The sequence below is a fragment of the Phaenicophaeus curvirostris genome, chromosome Z (assembly GCF_032191515.1).
Source record: "Phaenicophaeus curvirostris isolate KB17595 chromosome Z, BPBGC_Pcur_1.0, whole genome shotgun sequence".
Taxonomy (NCBI): Eukaryota; Metazoa; Chordata; class Aves; order Cuculiformes; family Cuculidae; genus Phaenicophaeus; species Phaenicophaeus curvirostris.
The window spans coordinates 24849218-24866235 of NC_091431.1; the positions used below are offsets into that span (position 1 = coordinate 24849218).

At 42.9% G+C, this 17018-nt stretch overlaps 1 protein-coding gene across 9 annotated transcripts in view; it reads left to right on the forward strand.

Annotated features, from left to right (window-relative positions):
- The first annotated feature begins 6698 nt into the window (after positions 1-6698).
- NTRK2 (neurotrophic receptor tyrosine kinase 2) overlaps positions 6699-17018 on the forward strand; it is a 215489-nt gene continuing 205169 nt past the window's right edge. For all 9 annotated transcript variants that reach the window (XM_069880272.1, XM_069880273.1, XM_069880274.1 and 6 more), the window contains exon 1: positions 6699-6925. In XM_069880272.1, the coding sequence (XP_069736373.1) occupies positions 6717-6925 (209 nt within the window). In that variant the 5' untranslated portion in view covers positions 6699-6716. The remainder of the gene's footprint in view (positions 6926-17018) is intronic.

Consider the following 17018-nt stretch of genomic DNA (forward strand, 5'->3'; position numbering starts at 1 on the left):
CAGTAGATAAAGGCAGCCAAAAAGGAAACATGAGCTGCTAACGAGTACTACATTTATATAGTATAATCTGTAGTACCAGTATTTTTAACTTTTCTTTTAACAAAAAAAAAAAGAATGATGCTCCTACATACATGATTTCCGGATAGGAGAAGATGAGATTTATCAAGTCATTCACAGCTTATTATTCATATGATAAGTGGAAGAATTATTACCTCTTACCGCCACAGTACTGACCACCAGGATCTCTCAGTCCTAAGTTCATCATTCAGAAATGATTGATTTCTGACCTTCTAAGTCTCTACTAGTTTGACTCCTTATCGCTGCTCATGCCATTGTGTGAAGAGGTATGCCCAGATATCATCAGTGGTTTTGGAATAGGATTACTGTGTCCTGCCTGTGCCATCAACAATAAGCACAACTGTACAAGTAAATTTTCCCCTTGGAGAAACAGGCCATAAAGTGAGACTTAACCCTACTCTGAATGAGACACTAACAGGGCCATGACAAGAATATCTGCATCATAAATTAAATGATTTCTATCTTGAGCAACAAATTATAGAGCTTGCTTTCTTTCTCCATGTCAGTGTATTGGATATGGCCTAGAAGGACAAGGAGTCAAAAATCGTGTTTGCCTCTAACTTGAAATAATATTAACTTTGTAGTCATGAGCAATGAACATTCGCAGTATGTAGTCCACGTGAATAGGGAACAATAAACAATGACAGTAACTCAGTAACTTCTGCTGCCAACTGAAGTAGGCTTGTGACATTCCAATAGCTAAGTTTTCAGATGATTTCTGATCATTCTACTCAGCACACTGGAGACTGGGGTTTGGGTAGTCTCCCTCCCCCCATTTTTCATTGATTACTGTAAAGGAGGATTCAGAATATCATCAGCTCATCGTGACCAAAAAAATCTTACTATTTGGACTGCTTTGAAACTGGGAGGAAACTGCCTGTCAGATTTTTATTATGTTTGCATTTTCCACCTGTTGAACCCTTGTAATCAGAAAGACAAGCATGTCTTCCACAATAAAATATGTGTGGGCAAACAGGCATACAGAGTTTGCTGGGTTATCCAAGGGAGAACCAATTTTTGTGAACTGAGCAAGTCCATGAATTTGACACAAATTAACTTGAACAAATACCATTTGACAAAACCAGCAAAACAGAACATTAGAGCTGATCATTTGCTCTGGGATTCCCATTGCTGACGTCTTCCTGAAAAACACACCGCCTACGTTTGCTGTCAGAATTTGCCCAGAATTTGGTAAATGGATAGGTGCATAATCAACAAGCTGCCCTGTTTGGCTGGCTGCAGAGAGACTCAGAAGAGCACTGGATAAAATAGTCTGAAATAGGGGTAGGAGCTTGCAGTGACACAGGGAATGGGCAGTCAAGCATGAGGTGGAGGGAGTTATCCTTTTCAGGTCTTTGTTCCAGTATTACCACCTTCAGGATGATATTTGTTCTCATGCCATTACTGGAAAGCTACTTGTGGAATCCTGTCAGCCAGAAAAAAGAGTGCTGCCCTGGACTTCAGCAGAGAAAGGAAATCCATAGTCCTTACAAACCATCACTTTTATTGCGCTCTCAAAAAATACTAAATTTTTTACATTTTTAAAAGGTTCTTCCCTCCACCCTATGATGTGATTGCTTGTCGATGGAAAGAAAGTAGCCCTGCTCTAACAGCAAACAAACATGACCCCGGGTTACCAGGAATTCTGTGATTAATGCCTCCAGCCATCAGATAGACACAGACTATGGACCAGAGGACTTGATTAAGTGCATTGCTGTCATTAGGTCATGGGGAAGGCCACAGTTTCAAAGTCCTGTGGGCATATGGAAAGTGACTCTGTGGTGTGAACAGGGCCCCTAAAAGAGGGATTGCACTTGTGAGGAGGTCCCATGGAGACATTTCAGGCAATATCCAATTGGGCCCAACCATTAGAGACTCCAGCTCTCATTTAATTCCTCATTTATTAGAGACCTGATAGTTAGAGTTAATTTTTCTTTTCTCCTTTTTCCCCCCTTGCCAAAATAAAGATGTGTGCTAATTTTCCTGAGCACAAGGTGGCAGGATTCAGCTTCCCTTTAAAGCCAATAAATGCTGAACAGTGCTTGAAACAGATAAGGTGAAAAATACTTCCATTATTCAGGAGTGCAAAATCAGCTATGATCAAATAACTAGATAAATCCACAAATAGATGGAACACTGGGAATCACAAAAGCCAGCTAGAACACTCAGAAAGTGCTTTGTGTTCAAAGGAAATTCAGAAAAAGCCAATTTTTATTGTTGAAGGAAAAGATGTGGGAGCTCAGCAAAGAGAGGCAAGTACCAGTCAGCATATTTATTAGCCCAGTAGATGTTGGCAATTTGGATTCATATGATTGCTCTGGGTCATGGTGGAGCTGTGTCTCTCTGATACAACGCAAGAAAACCCTCACGTGGAGTTTCATGGTAATCAGGATATTTCTCTGGAAAACTAAGTGTTTCTGACAAAAGCAGGAGTTCTTGTGAGCTGTCCAACCTCTCCTTCTTGTAACAGTCCCAAATCCTCAAAGTGTAAGCAAAATGTAAGCAGTTTATTTACACACAGCTTTGGCACTAGTGTGTACGACTGGTCATTCTGTGTGCACTCCTTTGGACAGGATAGGATATCCTACTACACATACAAATCATGTCACCCTAACTTTTTTCCAGACCCTGTAGTACAATTTCTTATTCCCTCCCTGCCTCCTCCTCCCTCAAACAACAATAGTTTAACAGGGATTTTTTGAGTTTTCATCTCCCGCCTCTTTTTCAGAAAATCACATTCACATATTTTTATATATCTACTACAATTTCTGTGCTATGATACAAAGAAATTTTATGTACAGTGTATGAGTTAAAGTTTCAGAGTGATCAAACATAATTTCAAAACACTTACATTAAGAAAATACCTTGCGTATTTCAGCATCTTCGGATTTCACTTTTAATATATTCAGATGAATATGCTCTTATAACTTTATGGCAGTAAAAAATGAGGCAAAGAAATGTGTATTGCAAGGGAACAGAATCTCTGGGAACTCATTAATTTGTTTTCACTGACCTAAGATAAATTTTACTCCACCTGCTCTGGACAGAGGCTCACCTCTCCTGTTCTGAGAAGGCTCTTTTGCTTAAGATTCCATTGTTCTCCGGGATGATCTGTTTGTTGTGTGTAATGATTCTTTCCACACAAAATTTTTTGTAATGTTGAAGTTTCCTTGCCGTAAATCAAGTACATTACTTCTTGTCCTATCCCACAGACGAGGAAAAAAATGATTACCCGTCCCTTTGCATACCCTTTTAGATATTGCAGGATTGTTACTGCACTTCCCGTCAGTCTTTCATGCACTGATGAAAACTAGTTCTTTCAATCTTGACTCAAGAGTTCCTGTTTTCTATCCCTCTGATCACACTTTATGCCTTTGTCATATTTTCAAGTCTTTGTTCTAGTTTTACCACCTTCAGGATGATGTTTGCTCTCATAGCATTACCAAAAAGGTACTTGTCTCTAGTGGTTTACTTGGAGCTTTCCTTTAAGTAGTGGTTCATGGGAAGTATTTGAGCAGTTCTTTCCCATTTCTTTTAAAAATCTGTGAGAAAAGCATGGAAGAACAGTGTTAACTTCATAAATGCAATTCCTTTAAGCAGAAATAAAATCACAGTTTATCACAGCAATTCTTTGTACAGCTACCCTGTTGTAAACCCAGAGTTAAAAGACTTAAAGCATCTATATGCTCCTATTGAAAGAGGCATTCTTTCCCCCGCTATGGTAGCAACACGATTTCTTGGTGGAGCATTCCCTAGCTTTCATATTGGCAGTTTTGGTGGCCCTAGAACACCCCACTTTCAGTTTGTTTTTTGCCCACATTTTACCCCAAATCTATCTTGATAAAATACTAATTTGGGGGGAATTATATTTTTTAACAGAATTTGCTGTTTTACCAACATGTTTTCACATCCAGCTATTTTTGGATTTGTCACACACAAATTTAAGATGGTAAGTCCCAACCCTTCCAGAAATTATTATTGTTCAACTCAGCAACACTCCTGTGAGAACTGTTTCTGAGTTGTAGAAAATACAAACTGATGTGTACAACACATGATAGATAATGCCCCTTTCCAGTGTACACCCTAGCATTATTTAATACTTACATGCAGCCTTAGGAGTTCAAGGTCTTACCTACAGAATTTTACTTTTCCAACACTACTGAATTATCTAATTAGCCAGTCTGATTCAACTTCATGTTTTCATCTGAAAATTTCCTCCAAATGCTTTAAAAAATCCCAACTTTTTGCCTCTAGAAAATTGTCCCATGAAATTTTTATCCTACTTGCTATCGTCCTACAAATATTTCTATTTAGATAAATACATTATTTTAATATTAGTGCCCTTTTTTCCAATTTTGTATTACTTGTAGACAAAATGCCTTGTACTTGAATGATATTTCTTGTGGTCCATCCATGTTTCTATGCTGATTCATGCGGCTTTGTTATTCCATGGGACTCTCTTGATCTCTGTGTTTTATTTATAAAGGACAAAGTGCTCAACTTGGTGAGGAAGAAATACATTACGGGTAGAAGAAACGTATCTCTGTAACAACTTTCCTTAAACTTCGAATAAATCTGATTTAACTATGACTGCATGATGGGCCGTAAGTTTCAATGATGTCTCTTTATCTAGTCGTCACTCGTTGCCTTATAGGGAGGCATAAATCAGTGTTTCAGGTAGGTATAGCTAAGACTTCCTCAGCAGGATGTTCTTGTAAGTGAAATCAACCCTGCCTGCAACTGTGCTTGGCCTACGAATGTATCTAGGAAGAACTGGATTCTTCTGTAGCATCAGCAAATGTGAAAAGAAGAAAGTGTGCTTTCAACTAAAAAGTACTGTGCCAAATAAATTGCGGAGTATTTTCTAACAATGTATTGACTACTTGTTCTGTACCATTGTAATAAAAAATTCTGTAACCTTTCTTTCTTTAATTCGTCTTGATTTACTCATTTCAAAATACTCAGCCCTGGTAATTAGGTAAGAAGCAAACGTCACCATCTTTGGAGAGAGTGGCACAGAGATAATTAAGCAGTCTGCCAACACGAAGCAGGACTGACTGTCATTTACAGGGACAGAATGAACACGATCTAAGAAATGGCAAGGGAAGAACAAAATTATTAGGCCCAGTTTCCCCAATCAGCTGCACTTTACACTTGCGAGTGTGTCACTTGACAGGCTGAGAGAGCTGGGGTTGTTCAGCCTGGAGAAGAGAAGGCTCCAAGAGACCTTACAGCGACCTTCCAGTACCTTAGGGGGCTACCAGAAAGCTGGGGAGCGACTGTTCATAAAGGCTTGTGGTGACAGGACGAGGGACAATGGGTATAAACTGGAGTGGGGCAGATTTAGACTAGACATACGGAGGAATTTCTTCATGCTGAGAGTGGTGACGCTCTGCCCCAGGTTGCCCAGGGAAGCTGTGGCTGCCCCATCCGTGGAGGTGCTCAAGGCCAGGTTGGATGGAGCCTTGGGCAGCCTGGTCTAGCAGGAGGTGTCCCTGGTGGTGGAACTGGGTGATCTTCAAGGTCCCTTCCAACCCCAAGTATTCTATGATTCTGTGGGATACACCTATCTAAGCCAGACCTGCCTCAGCACCGGTGCATGGCAATGGTGACTCCTTGCCCCCCCAGCGGGCACCGTTCGTGTCCACACTGCGCTCGGAGGTTAATTAAACCTCCACGCTAATTGCAGCCCCCCCCCCGCGGTGCACGGCGGCGGAGGGACGCGCGGTGGCGCCTGCGGAGCGCGCAGCACTGCGGCGCGGGGAGCCGCTGCGGAAAACCCGCACCGGGGCTGGGGGGGGGGAAGGAAAGCGCAAAGCATCCCCGAAGTGTGAAGGGAAGGACGAGGCGTTTCGGGGGGGAAAAAAGGTCAAGGCGTTCTCGGGTCGCTCGCCCGCCGCCTCCGGGGCTGCGGCAGCATCCCGCTCGTCACCCGGCGCGCGGTCCCGCCCCGGCGGGGATGCCCGCTGCCTCCGGGCAAGGTGTCCCCGGCTGCGCTCGCCCGCGGCGGCCGCGGGGCGCTCCCGTGGGCGTGTGTGTGTCTGAAGGCTCAGGCGCAGCCTGCCGATTGGTATCTCCTATCCGGCACCCTCCCTCTTCTTCTCTCCCCTCCTCCCCCCCCCCCCCCCCGGCTTGTTGCTTTTGTCTTTTTTTTTTTTTTTTTTGATTTCAGGCTCATTTTGTGGAGTTTCTGCCCCTCTCTGCGTCAGCCCCACGTCACTTTGCCGGCAGCTCCCCGGCTTGGGCTGGAGCGAGAGCCGGGGCCGCTTTATTATCGGCTAGAGGGAGGAGGAGACGGTGCGTAAAGCGGCGAGAGCGCGGCGCCCCGAGCCCCGCCGCCGCGGGCTGCGCCTCCCTCCCTCTCCCTCCGGCGGGCAGCGGCCGCCCGAGCCCCCGCAGGTCGGAGCGGAGCCCCCGCCACCTGCCCCCGCCGCCCCGCGCGCTCTGCGGCATCACCGGGAGCCGCCGCGGGGGCAGGCGGCGCCGCTCGCCCGCGGGGGGCAGGTGCTCGCCCGCCGGGCTCGCCCCCATCGTCGCCCCGGGCGGGCGGCTCCCGGCGCGCCCATGTGAGCCCGGTCCGCGGGAGGCTGCGCGCCCTCCGCGGGAGCGCCCGGGCCGGAGGGGTGAGCGGGGCCGGCATGGTGTCCTGGCGGCGGAGGCCGGGGCCCGGCCTGGCGCGGCTGTGGGGCTTGTGCTGCCTGGTGCTGGGCTGCTGGAGGGGCGCGCTCGGCTGCCCCGCGTCCTGCCGCTGCAGCTCCTGGCGGATCTGGTGCGCGGAGCCGGCGCCGGGCATCGCCTCCTTCCCCGTGCCGCAGCGGAGCGCCGAGGGCGACAATGTCACCGAGATGTGAGTACGGGAGCGGGGGCGGGAGGGGGCACCGCTCCGCGGGGACGTGCGGCTGGCAGCCCGCTGCGAGTTAATCTGGAGGATGAGTCCGAATTGCGGGCGATGCGGTTCCCGGGGCGCGGGGGTCGCGCACCGCCCCGACCTCGCCAGCCCAGCGGGAGAGGGTGTCACCCTGCCCTTCTCTGGGCGTCCCCTCCCTGGGTTATTCCCGAGAACCGAGAGCTTTGCTGGCTGGCTTTCCTTCCTCCCCAAAAACTCTCCTACACTCATTTTCTATTAAAGAAAAACCCACATACAGAAGGAAGGAATAAAATAAAAAAAAAAAAATAAAGAGGAGATGCGGCAGATTCTGGCGAGGAGACAAACTATCTTCCCAGCCGTAGTCATCGGCATACGGGTCTGCTTTGCCCTTCCCAGTAAGGTGGCTCAAAGGAGGAAATGCGGAGCCTGCAGTGGAATGAGTATCGTGCTGTCTCTGAGGAAGTGCTGGAGGATTATTAATCCGTCACTAACAGTGAGGAAGATGCAAAAAGTTGTTTGTGGGTTTTTCCCCCTCTCCTACCCGTGCATCGCTTCCGTTCTCCTTTGCCTGCAGATGACATTCGGTGAGGGAGCTGTGTTCGTGTTCAGTCCTGCATCGCTTCACAGCTCTGCCCTCTGTGGTGTCCACATACGTTGCTTGAGAAAAGCTGCAAAGACTCTTACTGAGCAAAAAATTTTGGATACAGGGCTGGTATATGATAGCTCCGGCAGAGGGAAAAAGAACACCTTCTGAAGCTATTCCGTCCATCTCTTTATTTCCTGGTCCCCATTGCTTCTCGATTGTTTCCCGTGGCATTCTTCATGTAAAAGCTACCAGAATATTTTCCCCAAATCTGTACAAATTTCTCACTGTGTGTTCTCCGCCTTTCTTCTCTCTTGTTTGTTTTTTTTTTTTTCAGTTTTCTTTAGAAACAGTGTAAAAATACAGTGAAATAGTTTAATTTTAGGTTAAATACTAGTCTTGGGGCTACCTTTCTGCAGCTTACTGAAGTCGGCTTGCTGCATTTCCCCATGTATGTTAGGGAAAAAACTGGAGACGTTAATTTCTACTACTTGCATATCGCTATCCTTTGGTAGATTTTTAGGAGGCACAGTAAAAAAATAGTCTTTCTGAATTATTACCGCAGTTATTGTTTCGTACATTTATTTAATATTCTGTGGATTGCTTCATTAAAAAAAATGCTTTGAGCTATGCGTCTCTGCTCATTTTCATAGGTGTTGATAGCCTAATTATCCCATAATTTAAATTTGGAGGTAGCAGCAAATTCCCCTAGAATTTAAACTCTGTTTAAAAGGACAGGGAAGAAAACACATACATAAATGTGTATTCCACCAATGATCAACTGAAAACATATCATATTTTGCATTGATGCTCTTCGTTTTCATTTTCATGTGATTTTTGAGCATCATTGTCTTTACAGTCCTTTTCAGTTTTTACTGTATCATACTGTGACATTGCATGTTGTTATGTTTGGTGATCTAAAAATAATTTTGAGTCATGGATTTCTCAAGAGATGCTGTTGCACGTATTTAAGATGGCTTTTTCATGCGTACTTTCAACATAAAACACAGAGGCCCTTTAATTCGTTTATAGACATAAATTAAAAATTGGACTGCAGTAGCTGTCACGTTATTTAGTTGTGGGAGCCCAGTAAACAGAAGATATGTAGGGAAGCGGCTTTAATGTTAGTAGACACAGATTATGGATGTGTAACACTGCAGATCTTGCTTTATTCTAGCTAAGAAACAGATTTAAGAGGCTGGGGCATCGCGTTTTACATGGGAAGCTTCAGACCTGTTGGTGGTTTTTTTTGGTTTGGTTTTTTTTTTTTTTTATGTGCTCTGTAGATACCAGAGCACAATTCAATTGAAGTCCAATGGAATTAGTATAAGTAGAGTGAGAAGAGCGTAAGACAATTTCCAGTAATTTATTCCCATGTATTTCTAGAGTGTCAGTTGAAGCCAGTCCTTCATTAGTTGCTTATGTCCTGCTCTTGAGACGAATGGATCCTGCAGTCCTAGGCAAAAAATCCACAGGCACCTGGGGCACCTGGGGCAAGATTGTCACTTGAGTCATGTGCACTGGGAGTGTCAGTGTAATATGCTTAACTGTGGAGAAAAGAGCAGGCTCAGCAGTCTGTTTTCACATGGGCATGTGAAACCCGTGGTGGTGCAGAGGGTTGGCTGCAGGCCAGGTAGATGACACTGACCAGGCAGGGTGTGGGTGGACAGCCAGGGTTTCCCTTGGCTCCAAGAGGTGGAGGAGAAAGCTGGGGTGGTGCTGGTAGGAACAGCAGAGCTGCAGTCCCATGCGTTGGTCAGCATCCCCCACTTGATATCCTGGTGCTTCAGCTCTGCTCTGGCCCATTGGTGAATTGTGGTTTACAGCTTAATAAATGTGCTTCTCCCAGTCCAGCTATTTCTTGATTCCAGATTGGATCCACCATCCAAATCTAGCAGGAGAAGCAGAAAGACACCCAGAGCACTCTGCATCAGCCCTGAGAGGGCCTGTGGCTGAAACTTGCTGTGGGAGGCCAAAACAGTATTTATGCCTGGTGCTTTTCTTAGTCATCTTCCTAGTTATTTTTGCATAGTTTTCTATTAAGGTGAATGGAAAGCAGATTTTGGAAATTCTTTCTCTCTAAACAAGATTTGGGATTTGCCCAGTTGTCTAGGGTGCTGATGTGGCCCGGGCTTTATCTGGAAAACTTGTGCCAATGCTAAGATTGCTTATCATAACAGAGCTTAATCATAATAATTGCTTGGTAGTTTTGATGTTCTTAGAGGTAAATCGAACTCCGGAGTGAATATCCTACATTAAAAACATGATACTAGTCATTGAAGCTCGAGTTAAGAGCCAAGAACCAAGAGTGGTGAAAGCAAAATGGCTATATAATTGTTGTTAAATTGATGCATTGTAGGCACAATAGCAAATAAGTAGTCCTTGTCAAGATCACTCAAGAAAGAATAGGATAGTAAATGAGTAATTTTTCAAGTGTTCAGGAATTCTTGTAAAAGGACTGGTCTAATATTTTCTCATTAAGTGAAATGTGTTGTTAATATATCTTATCGTATGTGACTCTCTGATTTCAAAGTGTCTTCTTAGAGTGCAAGTATATTCCTGGCCTAGTTTCATGGTTCTGGTATCGAGTCCTTAATATGTTGATTTATTATCATTCAGGTGGATGGGGTTGAAATTAATTGGTGTATTTCAGGAAGAACTGCTTGCCAATGAGTAGTAGGTGACTTTTAAACTGTTGTCTATTAAAGGAGAGGTGATTGTGTATTGCGTACATTTCAAAACCACAAAATAAATTTCTAATGCAGTTATATAAAACACTCTAGAATTGTTAATAAATAAGACAAGATAAGTAATTTATAGAGTAAATTATTTAATAAGTCATGAGAGCTTGTGCTAAAAAAAAGCAAGTTTAAATTCACGTGAAGCTCAGAGCTGTTGGTATTTTTGGGTCTCTTTCATTTTAGATTTCTCGGCTGTTGTAGATTTAATATAATATAAAACTGTCCACAAGGCTTCTCAACCCCTTGCCCCTTCCTCCTCAAAATGACTTTTGGCTGTGCAGCTTTGCATGGCTTGGCTGGGTTAAAAAGTTATTTCTGGTGACTTGGAATTGGGCAATAAAACATGAGGCACCATGCTAGGAATTATAAAAGAGATTTTAGACAGTAGTGATGTAATTCCTGCTATTAGGAATTTTTTCCTTTTCTTTTTTTTTAAAAGATCTGGGTAATTGGATAGAGCTAGTCAGCCTTTTGTAGTGCTTGTTTTAGTCCTTGTCCTTTGGGTTGATGAGGACTGGTGGGGCTTCTCAGGGTCTTCACTCGAGCTCTCTCCAACTGGGTGAGAGGAAACGGCTGATGCTGGAGGAGGGCAGTGTCCTTCAGGAGTCAGTCAGCGTCAGACTGCTAGAGTACTGCTGCTCCCTGTGTGTCTTTGGTCGCTCTAGGGTCTTAAGGGATGCTTGGGGTTTATGTAATAAAAGAAAAGCCATTTTGATGAATTCAAGGATTTGATCTTAATGCATTGTTTTCAAGAAACTTCCCAACTATTGAGAGAAGAGAGGACTCATCACTCTAGCCTGTGATATCTTTAGGAGGGAATTTTCTAGATTTCTCAGGTTCCGTTATTTTTATGCTGACACTGTAAGAGATAAGGTAGTTTAGCAGTATTCTAGAACCCAAATCATTGTAAAGCAGGAACTTTTACTTAACGAAACAATGGTCTTACGTATCCATTTTGGATTTCTTTTTAAAGAGGGTCATTCTCTCCCCTTATTTGTTTTGGATTGCGGTTCTGCCTGTCCCATGTTTGCATCTGTCACTGCAAGAATGTATAACAATATGTTAATGAAGGTAGCCATTCAGATATCCATGCCCAAACCGGATGAATGTAATGGGGAATGAAGAGAAATGAAAGATGAAAAACAGAGCAGAGAACTCTAAAATCGTCTTAATGCTTTATTTATGTTAAATGTATATTTAGCTTGTTGCATCTGAAAAACCCTCTATTTGAAAACTGCCCTTTAAAAAGTGAAGCACTGACTGGATAGATTTATTAATTTACATGCATTTGGAATGGAGAGGTAGATTCATAGGGGTTTGAAAGCCTCCACTGCCTGGGATATGACTATGCTCTGTTACTAGACACTGCTGAGATCTCTTCATCCAAATGTATGTAGGCACATAGCTGCTATTAAAGTCAAATATAATCAGGATGCACCTCAATTCCTATTCAATTATGAGCTTGTATTTTCAGAAACTGCGTAAAGCAAACCAAACTACTCCCCTTCTTGAAATATGCATATGGAGATCCTGTTTCCTAAATAGCTACTGTTAACCATAACATTGAACAAGCATAATGGACTTACCGGAAAGGTGCCATGCTGTGCCATGGAAATTCTGTTATGAACATGCTTTTTTAAAATTATTATTTCCCTGGAAGAAAATGACCTGCATTAAGTGTTGATCATCCATAACAGTCACGGGTGAAACTTAAATGTATTTAATACCAGTTCAGCTATTCTTGTTTCTGGCCTGTGTTGTCATCAGTGGGATACATTCTTGAAGATCAGATTTCCAGTAAATATTCTCTGATTCCTAGACAAGGTCTGAAGAAATGAGATATTTTTTCCAGCAGTAATAGAAGGAAGAACAATGCCCAAGGCCCAGGGCATTTATAGAGCCAGTTTAAGAGATTGTAGTCTCTGAACAGTGTGACCCTAACCAGCGTTTTTCTAAACCTGCTGATCCTGGTCTAGTGAAGGACTTAAAAGCCTTTTATTTATTTCAGGGACGAGGTGAGGCTGAGGTTCTGGTGTTGTTAAAGTCAGTGGCGAAACTGGGTGGAATAGCATTTTGCCAGGGTAGAGTAGTTTGGAGGACACCTGAAGGATAAAAAAAAACTTTGTTTCAGGCATTTCCTCCTTGTTTTAAGCTTGGAAGAGAAGGGGCCTGTGTTCCTTTATTTGATGTGTTTTTGGCTTGCAGCTTTTCTTGGATCTCACGTGTTTTCCTATGTGTGAAGACTAAATATATTGAGGCAAGAGGAAGTTAAGATGGGAGTATTTCAGAGGAGTCTTTTACAAAGTTTTAGGTAATTCTGTATTGAAATAAACCTGCACCTCCATGTGCAACAAAGTAGCTGTGGTAGTCACTACAGGAGCTTGTGCTGGATCCATGGAGGTTAGGTGGTTCACTGTATACAGCTGTCTGATGTATAAATAAAAGAAGAGTGGTTTATTTATCAAAGTTACTCCACTGCTGAAACAGAAAAGCACTGAAATGGCGACACTTGTGAGCTGCTTATGGAAGAGTCTGTCAACAGAGCTCTAGTTGGGCCTGGACAGATTACCTATTTTTCCTCTTGTTTTGGCAGTTGAACCAATAGAACTCTTGCACTTTAGATTTTAAAGTTAAATTATTTTTATCTTTTGATTTATTTCCTAACCATATGTGTGAAAATAATTAGGGCCATATTTGACATATACCCTGTGAGGCATGGATGTCCGACATTGCACAATCAGGCGCTGTATTCTGTATGAAGAGTGTATAGGACGTGACTTTTCCAATTTTTTTTGCAACAACTGTCTGATTTTCTGAATGCCAGACGGCACAGCAAGCATATGTGGATAAATAATTTGCACATACTGAGCCTGTCAGACTTACAGGGCATGGACTGTGAGACTTTTCACAGCACATGCTATGGGTGTGATGCGCTGGACTTGGTAACCACGTCTGGGACTGTCCAGGCCTCAACATTTAAAATCTGGCATCTCCCTATGAACAGTGTAGCAAAGGCACTTGACTCAGCTGGCTGCTCTCCTGACAGCAATGGGCAGTGTGCTTCTTCCAAGAAGTGATTCAGGGGGCTAAAGGAGATTCCTACTGCAAATTATGCAATGGAGGCAACCACTTTTTCTCCACTGAGCATTACAAAACCTTGAGGACTTAGTTTGCTGGGACGAGTGGAAAAAGCAAGACCTTCCTTTTAGCTCTCTGGGTTGTGATGTGGAGTAAGATGTTTATGTGGTCCCAATGAACCATTTCAGCAGTGCACGTGGCCTGCTTAAAGCAGAGCATGGGGTCTGAACCAAGGTCTTGCATTTCAGCATCTTAACTACTGTCCTATATGGTGCACAGATGTGGGCTTGCCTTGGTTCTTCCTGTCTGTGTCGCGTTACTTGGCATGGAGTATTTAAATGTGCTTTTGGGTCAGAGAGGAGGACAGTCTGTTTAGCTAAGCAGCTGTGATGCTTACTTGTGTAGTGAGACAGCTGGGTCCTGCTTTGGCTCTGCTGATTGTTCAATAATGCCAAAAGCTAGAACAGCATGATCAGATAAGGTTGAGACTGCCCTTACAGTATGGTATCTTCTGAGGGACTGGGATCACATTCCCTCAGGGAGAGGAAAGAATTTAATGTGGTACTCACGGGCCCTACTGGAGCATTATTTCCATCATTTCTTCCCATTCTGTGGTCTTCTACCTCATACAGATTTATTTTTTTTTCTTTTAAATGGGTGACTCTATTTGGTTAATGTTGGTCTAGTTTGTGAAGATGGAATTCCTTCCCCCTCCTATCCCTCCCTGCCACTAGGTGGATAAATAGACTACTTCATATTCAGCTCCTACTCCAACACCCTTCAGTCTTGCCTCTTCCTAATTTTTAGGAACCTGTTTTCAAACACATTATACCTACTGTGATCCTCACCTGGCAAACACATACACTGTGCTTTGCTGCTAGAAGCCACTGCATTGACTTCATGGGACTAATCATGTAGTTTACTTAAGCATATGCTGAATTATTTTTCTGTCTAGAATGGTAGCAATATAAGTATCTTTTGAGGACTGTGTATTGCACATATAGATACACAGAATATGAGGCATATAGATACACAGAATTTACAAACATTTTGAATTGGCACAAATCCACGTGTGGCACGAAGGCAGATAAATAGGAAAATACTAAAGCTGAATTACTGCTTCTGCAATAGACATCACTGCAGATCCGGATCGTGTTTGTGTGCAGTGACTGCCTTCTTGCTTGGATTCTTTGCCGTTTTTGTGATGTGGACCTAGGTGCCACGGTTGCAGAAATGGGTACCACTTGTCCCGGAGGGGAGCATGAGTGGAAGAACGACTCTGTTGATCTTCGCTGCCCTGAACATTTCTGCCCACCTTCCATGGCGTTCTTGTGTGTACCAGCACTTCAACTTGAAGCAGTTTTGCTCTTTGCAGTGGGTGCCTGAAATGGGAGATTTGAGAGGTGAGAGTCCTAACAGTTGGAAGTATAATCAAAAGGTCTGCTCGTTCTTGTATAACTGCATGCGGACACTTCATCTTCACTATGCATATCCTGGGGCAGGGGGAAGGCTGCAAACGTGTGTAGGTTGGAGGAATGCTAACAGGTATGTGCAGTGGTGTGCTGTGCTGTGGTCCTTAGAAGTATAAGGAGAAACAGATTAGTGAATAAGAAGGGTATTATTCTACTCGTAAGCAGTGACAGGGGCAAAAGCTGTAATGGTAAATGAAGAATTCTATGAAATTAGTGGTGGTTAATGAGAGGGCAGCTTTGCAGAAACAGTGAAGTTTGAAGATTACTGTAACAAAAGATGTCATGTTGTGAAAGAGGAACGTTCAGGGTAAGGGTTCAGTTTGAAAGGAAAAGGATCTAAGGGAAGATGATCCAAGCCTTGAAGTGATGTTAAAATGCAAAATTAGTGCTTAAAAAAGAGTATGTTTGTCTAAAGTGTAAAAATAAAGACATCCACGAGTGGATTTTTAAGTAAAGTTGATTTAACTCTAGAAGAGGCAATACGTATGCGTCAGGCAGCAGAACAAACAGAAATACAAAGAGAAATCTGAAAAACACAAGACACTTATCTGCATGTGCCATTGCAAGAGACAATTTCTCAAAAATCAAACTGGTGAAGTACAGGAACATGGAAAGTTAGAGAAACAGTTGCAGCAATGTGGCAGTCTGCAGGAGTATTTGAAATACTCTCGATACTGACAAATGTGCAGAAAAATGTAATAAACACATCATTATGTTAATATATGCAGTGCAAGTAAGAAACCACTTATATTAAGTGAAGAACAGCATTCCTCAAGTGAAGAGAAAGTGGGTTTTTTTAGGAATGCTAATGGAAAAAGCTATAAACTCAAAAGATTGGCCAATTAAAATAAGGATAAATGGTCTGTACAGGACAGAGAACAGAATGAAAATAAATGTGATAAAAGAAAGTGGAATAGAGAACTGTAGAAGAGTGAAGAGTGCCTCTGAAAGGCTTTAGCAAAGAAGCAGTTTTACTGCTGTTAAAATGATCTCTGAAAAAAAATGCATTGTTTAAATATAAATAGTAAGATTGACATACAGAAGGTAGCAACCTGTTCTGGGCCTAGAAGAATGAGGTAAATGTTAAGAGGGTCAGTACAGCAGAAAGTGAAGAAGACAACCCATGACCCTTGTGAAATGCTTCAGTAACATCGTGTGAAGATGTATTCATGTATGTCTTCCATTAAAACACAAGATACGGCTTGGAGAAGACACAGATCTGTGATCAGAGCTACACAGGATATTTCACAAGGAAAGAGGCTAGGAAATCAATTGTGAACCATGGCAGCAGATGGTATAATTTGCAGAATGGAAAAACATCTACCAGTTGGGTTCTTTATGTAATAATTGCAGAGAAAAAGGGTAGAGATTATGACCATATGTAGACTCTCAAGACTTAAATAAAAACAGAAAAGGAAAATTTTTGCTGGCTTATAGAAAGATGAATTTTGTTTGAGATGTCAGAAGTCAAATTATTCAGCAAATTTAATGCATTAGCAGGATATAGATGGGTTTTCCTGGATAGATGACCTCAGTTTTTTTAAGTTTTGCGCTGCTGTTTGGAAGCACTACCTTTTGATCTGTATTTGGCATGAGGTGTATTGCATGGAGCGACTGAGACAGTGGATATTTAGCAGGTATGGACCTATGTCCCGATGATCCAGTGAATATCAGAGCAGACTGAGCAGAGTATTTGACATTCTGAGAGCCAGTAATTTTAAACTGAATAAAGCCAAGTATTAATGTCAAACAGTGGAAATTATATGTAAGTGTCCAGGGGGAGACAGACCTCAGAGGGAATTTCTTATGTTGAATCAGAGAGCTAGGGAATACTGAACATGTCAAAATCTGGAGATAGGAAGAAGACTTAAAATATTGTGAAGCATACTAATTTATGTCAGCAAGTGCTTGTCTAACTTTGAAGGATGTGCAACTCACTTAAGATGACCCTTCCACAAAGTCACTGCCTGAGCATGGGCTCCAGGAAAGAGGAGAATTCAAAAGTTTTCACATCAGCCAGGATACTTTAATGTTATAATTCACCGAGGGACCTAAAAAGATGCATGTAAAGGATGGTTAGGAGGAATCTTACTTTGCTGTCATAGAACTGATGTTTTGCCATTCTCATTTGCATCAAGGCCAATGACAGCTACAGAGGTGGTATATGCAAGTGCTGAAGAAGAGAGAGGTTGTGTTAC